The sequence below is a fragment of the Echinops telfairi genome, unplaced genomic scaffold, assembly GCF_000313985.2.
Source record: "Echinops telfairi isolate 266 unplaced genomic scaffold, ASM31398v2 ScPeMD7_7475;HRSCAF=8513, whole genome shotgun sequence".
In the NCBI taxonomy this organism is placed as follows: domain Eukaryota; kingdom Metazoa; phylum Chordata; class Mammalia; order Afrosoricida; family Tenrecidae; genus Echinops; species Echinops telfairi.
In genome coordinates this window covers 3910032-3916277 of record NW_022111379.1, presented here as the reverse complement: position 1 = coordinate 3916277, position 6246 = coordinate 3910032, and the positions used below count along the sequence as shown (strand labels likewise).

Below are 6246 nucleotides of genomic sequence, written 5' to 3'. Positions count from 1 at the left end.
AACTCTTTACAGGAATAGAAAGCCTCATCTTTCTCCCATGGAGCAGCTGGTGGTTTCAAACTGCTGACAATGTGGTTAGCAGCCCAACACATAACCACTATGCCACAAGGGATCCCTCCATAAAGATTACAGCCTCAGAACCCTGAAGGGGCAGCTTTACTCGGTCACACAGACTTGCAATGAGTTGGCATCATCTTGACAGCACCGGGTTGGGTTTGGTTTAGAGGTACCTCCAAAGAAAGGGCTGGCGATCCGATTGTTAAAATCAGTCACTGAAAACCGGAGCACAGCCCTCCTGGGACGCACATGAGGTCACCACAAGGTGGGGCCAACTCGTAGCGATCAGTTTAAGGGTATCCGGGCACCTGGTTGCCCACACCTTTGATGACACCCAAGGATACAAACTTCCCAAACCGCCAAGTTCAGTCCTATTTTGTTGTCAGTGAAACGCTTATTCATATCATTTGTCCGCTTTACTCTTGTGATATGTATACATCACATACACGTTCACTGTGATGTGGGTGAAAGTTTATAGAACAAGTTCATTCTCCATTCAGCATTTCATACACATGTACTGGTCCTTTCTCTTTCTGATCTCTCTAGAAGTCCACATGCCCCCCAGAAAAGGCACCCTTTGTCTGTTAGATGTCGCAAAGATTGTCCTCAAGCGGGTGGCCGGCCTTCCCAGTTTGCTCCAGGTGTCCCCCTGAAGCACAGGGAGTGCGACAGAGTTAGAGACGCAGGATCCTTACCTGCAGGGTGTTTAGGATTCTTGTCTGGCTTTTGGGAAGCCTTTCCCCCATCATGTGACTTTTAAAAACGTACACTCACAGATGATTACTTTAGCGGGTGCTGTGAAGGCTTAGATTGGTACTTCGTTTGGAATGGATTTTTGGTATGGTGTGACTGACTCACGGACAGTTGACGCTTGCTAACCTGCAAGTGGAACACAGCTAGGTGCCGGCAGGCCTGCAGCCCCAGTGAGATCAGGGCCACAGAAACGCGGTTCACCAGGAGAGGTGAACTGCCTTCGAGAACCCTCCCCAAGGTGTTAGCGCTGCGGGGACATTTGCTAAGTCGGCGGAGAACAGGGCCCACAACCTTCCCAAGCAAGTACCAACATGTCTTTAACCTTTAACACAGGTGGGTCGACCGTGCACACTCATCCACTTGCCCGCTGGCCCCATCCCTGGAAACCAGGCAGGGGCAGGCTCATCTCCCCCCACTGTACCCTTACAGGAAACCAAGCTGCAGAGAGGTCAGGGACACCTCCAAGGTCACACTCCCAGCAACTGGCAGAGCCCACTAAACTGCTGCCAGGGCCACTGCTCTTAGCGCCTCTGCTCAGAGGTCTGAGCCTCATGGCCCCTGCAGCCGCCTCTGGAAAGGAGCAGCTGATTGCTGTGTGTTGAGAGGAAGTGACGGGTGCATGCCCAGGGGAGGAGGAGGGGGAGGACAGACTGTGAGTCTCTTGAACCCTAAGTCTGCATTTGGTCAGGTGAAGAAGCTCAGGTGGACCCGGAACAAGGCAGAGCCATGAGCACTAGAGGAGCCAGGAAAAGGCGGTGGGTGGGGAGGGGGCTGGGGATGGGGGGGAATCAATGCAAGGAGGCCTCCTCCCTCATCCAGCCACCCAGGGAGGTGTGAGGTCACCTACCTGCTCCAGGGGGATGACCAGGAAGGAGCCACCACCTGCGCTCTCAGTGACAATGGCCAGGAAGCGGGCGTTGACGGCGCAGAAGTGGTTGTCGTGCACATTCTTGGTGATGGGGACCCCGTCGAAGCAGTGCTCCCGGTTGGCCACCTTCCCATAGACGTTCCGGAACTTGGAGCTGCGGTACTGCGGACGCCAGGACATCTGTGGGGGCACGGGAAGACACAGGTCAAATGATGCTTCAGGCAGGGGTGGGCCTGGGGACCAGGAGCTTCTCCTCCGGGTGCAGTCAGTGAGCGAGCCCAGGTGCCTGTACTCCGGAAAGGAGCCTCCGAGGCCAGGCTCACAGCTCAGCAAGGGCTCTTCAAATTCATGTGCTGCTTGCCTAGCAGACTTGGGGGTTATCTATCCCGACCCCGCATCCCCACGTGCCCTGAGTTTTCCACTGCATCTCAGGACAGAAAGAGGCCAGCAAATGGAAAACAAAAGGAACTATCACCCCAGGAAACCAACTCTGGGAAGTTGAATGAAAACAGAATTTTGCATTGGATTTAAACAAAGCCAGGAATTAAGAAGGAGAATCCAGGGAAAGGCCAAAGTTTTTCATGTCGGCAGTCACGTGTTTATTTTAATGTGAATTAGAAAGAAGCATAACTCATGAAATCCCTGATTTCATGAGTTCACAGATATGATTGCTAATGGGGTAGAGTTTCCAAAAAAAGTGAATCAATTAGAAGAAAAATTATAGGCAGATCTAGTATTGTTAGTTTCTTGAGTGGGTAACCTCGGTTCTTGGCTTCGCAAGAAAAGAATTCCCACCAAAGCCTGGTTTGTCATGCAAGTGAGTTTTTATGAAGGACGGGAGTTTAGAGTTTTACAGTCTCAAAAGAGTACGCGCTATTTCAGGGAAGTGTGCTAAATCACGTGTGAGCCACGTTGGGGCCCGCAACTGAACACGGGCAACCTCGTGGGACTGCACCCTGACACGTGGTGAACTGAGGCCAGAGACACTGGGGCATGGCCTGAGAGGGCACAGGAGCAGGGCAATATCAAACCTCTGGCTTGAGATGTGGTTGAAGGTATGGTTGACCCTATTGGCTGAATTAAGCCCACCTGGGCCTAGTTTGAGCCACTCAAGGTATAACACCCACCTGACTGTGTGTGTGTGTGTGTGTGTGTGTGTGTGTCCTGAATTGGAACATGCCCAGTTAAAGGGTCCTCACAGGTGTTTCATGCCCACCTGGTTCCTTCCCACCCCCCTCGATGGGTCCTGTACAGACATGGGAGGGACAAGGCCCTGCCCCTGTCTGGCTGCCTAATAGTATGAATGGCTTAGGGAGCTGGCAAAAATTCACTCTGAGGTGGGACCCCTGGGAATTGTCCTGCCCCTTCCAGATGGAACATTCTAGAGTCTATAGTCCCCCTAGGAGAGAAAAGAGGTGCGACGCTTACTCATCCCAACCTCCCCTTCCTTGTCGGGCCCAGACCCAGCTCCGTCTCAGGGCCCAGAGGGAGCCTGGGGTAGGACACGTAGTGTCTCGGAGTCCCCTGCTGAGAGGCCAAGTGCAGACTGCTGTCCAGGACTGGGTTGGCTTGAACCTGGTCTTTCTGGCTCTGGAGCCCATATCATGTTTTTAGACCAAAAATTTATCCTGAGATCTTTCAATAAAAAAATAAAATAAGTTGAAGGAATGGCCTAACGAGCACTTGGATGAAGAAAGGCTAGCGTGTGGCCTCTGATGCAGGTGGGTGAGCTCACACAGCTCCCTCATGGGCTCGATGGGAAGGAGTTACAGCATTGCAACATCTCTCCCCTAGGACTTCAATGTGCATGTCCTATACACAATTCTTTCTCAAGGAGGGTTTGTTAGATTCCAGCTCCAGTCCAGGAAGGGGTGGTACACCTAGGTGAGCATTACACCTGGATTGGCCCATCTAAACCCGGTGAATTCAGCCGGGTTTCAGCCAATGGGGTCGACCAGTATTTTCAGGCCTCCCAACAGCTCCACACAGTGCAGTGGGAACAGGGCTGTGGGCCCAGAGCAGCCAGGATGCAGCCCGAGTGGCTGAGCCGTGGTCTGAACACATCACCATTGTCGGAGCTGAAAAAACTGACAATGGTCCCCCCACTAAACACCCGGTCTATGCCACACTTTCTAAACATCTTTAACAAATAGTTTTATTGACATATAATTCATATTGATAACTCTGTTCAATCGTATTAATAACAGTTCTACCATCCTCACTATAATTAGTTCCAAGACATTTTCTTCCTTCTTGTACTCCTTATCTAAATATCTTGTTACCGCTGTTTTATTTTTATGCCAGAATCCAATCAAGCATTCATATGTTGCACTCAGTGTTCGAATTCTTGAAGCAAGGACTGAAAAAAACCCCAAACGAACTCACTACTATTAACACCCAGAGACCCCATGGGGCGGGTGGAACTGTCCCTGTCGGTTTCCAAGACTGTAACTTCCTGTGGAGAGTGGATGGGAGCCTTCTACACACACACACACACACACACACACACACACACACACGATATAGACCCACATGAACATCTAAGTGTATATGTTACATATATGTGCTATAGCATATACACATAGTTGTACATGGTGTCCCCCCGAGTGGGGTGCCAACTTGATAATCGCTAACAACTACACATGTATGTGCATGTGTGTGTGTCTATCTCTCTGTGTGCATGTGTGTGTGGTTACATAACATTGAAGTTTTGCAGTGACCAGGCAGGCTGTCTTATAAAAATTTCCAGGGCTGCCTGTGGCGCCATTGAAATTGCCCCTGCGTTCCCTGTAAATATGAAGAGTCAGGCTTATGGCCGTGAGGAGATTCAGGTGAGAGATGTCCCCATTGGCTCTGGTGGGAGTAAAAGCTGGTGGAGAGAGGGCAGGGGCATAGTGTGAGCATGTATGTCCCTGACCCTGCCGGAGGCACCGAGGGGACTGGGCTGGCCAGGGCCGAGGTAAGATAGAAAGAAGACTGGAAGCGGGAGGGGCCCAGGTCAAGCAGGGCGTGTGGCCTTTCTGCCCTCCATTCTTAAGGCCTGACTTCACTCTGGGCTCAGAGGCATGGGTGTACATGCAAGGAGCAGAAGAGACTCTCCCTTGTTCCACCAGTGGCTAGAGACCTTGCAGATGGTTAGGACTGCAGACTTGGTCCAGGCCTCCAAAATAAATCAATGGTGGTGACCAAGAAGTGACCTGAAATCAGGCCCTTTGTCCTCAAACCTCTGCCCAGTTTCTGGTGAGTCTGCCCATGCTCATCCTAGTGAGAGCAGGGGACACTTTCTGAGAACCTGCCAGCATCCCTGGGCACAAGGCTGAGACCCATTTGAGCTCCATGCAAGGAAGGAACTTCTTACTGGTCAGAGCTGCGTAAGAAGGGAAAAGCAGCCGTGTTGTTAAGTAGTGAGTGCCACATCCCGGGAAGGGTGCAAGATTTATGTGGATGACCTTGGTCATGGATAGTGTGGAACAATGGACGACACTAGATGCCCTTCCAGTCCTGACTGAAGAGATCGACTTTATTTTATAAAGACATGATATCATATCAAGACATGATATTACAAGGGAGCCCTGCTGCTGCCGCCCGGGACAGCTCTGTAAAAGGAGGACTGCACTGCCTCCCAGCTAGGGTGGTCTGACTCTGAGTAACAATGGCTCTCATCTGGTCCCACGCCACCTCCTCCTCCTCCTCTTGGGACCTCTATGCTGCTGCTCAGTGCTGGCCTCTCCATTTAAACTCCAGGTGGGTTGCCTACTCTCTCTCCACCAGTAGATTATAAATTGCTGATCTTCCAACTTGCACAGCCTTCTGCACAGTCCCAACCCTCCCTAGGGCCAGTCCAGGCTCCCACAGACCTTCAGCGTGGTGGGTGGTCAGGAGCCAAGGCCAGGCACAGCCTCCTGGTCCTCAGATGTGTAGGACAGAGCAGCCCCCAGGCACCTCCCCAGATGACATGGCTTCAGTTTGCTGGGATTCTATGTTTCCTTTCCAGGCTGATGTCCGCCCATGTCCACAGGAGGAGGGTCGTATTTATTCTCCACCCTGGCCCTCTCCTCTTCCTAGCGCCCCCAGCCCATCTGCTGAGTGCTTCCTTCCAATCATGCACACTCCTTCTCTTCTGGGCTCTTTGACACCAGACACTGAGGCTTCTAAGCTCAGTGCTGCTATCAGGAGCACCCAGTGAGCCCCTGGATGCTGGCAGCACCACATACACAGCACATCCCCATAGAACCACCCAGAAATCCCTCCTATCTCCAAACACCACCTTATCCCACCCTGCAGCGCCCCATGGGCACACCATGCAGCCCCCACAACCCCCTTTAAAATGTGCTGTACAGATGTGTGTCTCAGAGTTCCCGACGGGTGCAAATGGTTCAGCACTTGCTTACGAACTTAAAGGTTAGTAGTTCAAACCCACCCCAAGGTGCCTCCAGAGAAGGACTCGATGTTGTTTCTGAAAGGCCCCAGACACAGAAAACCCAGCAGAACAGTTCTCTTCTGCCCACACAGCTGCTGTAAGTCCGAGCTGATGTGGGGGCACCTGCTGCTTTTATGTGATTCATTTG

The 6246-nt window shown here is 51.8% G+C and overlaps 1 protein-coding gene across 1 annotated transcript in view; it reads right to left on the bottom strand.

The window, feature by feature from the left end:
* The window catches only part of CORO2B (coronin 2B), a 68925-nt gene extending 67067 nt beyond the window's left edge, over positions 1-1858 (bottom strand). The window contains exon 1 of the mRNA XM_004711944.2: positions 1658-1858. Coding sequence (XP_004712001.1) covers positions 1658-1858 — 201 coding nt within the window. The remainder of the gene's footprint in view (positions 1-1657) is intronic.
* Between the last annotated feature and the right edge of the window lie 4388 nt (positions 1859-6246).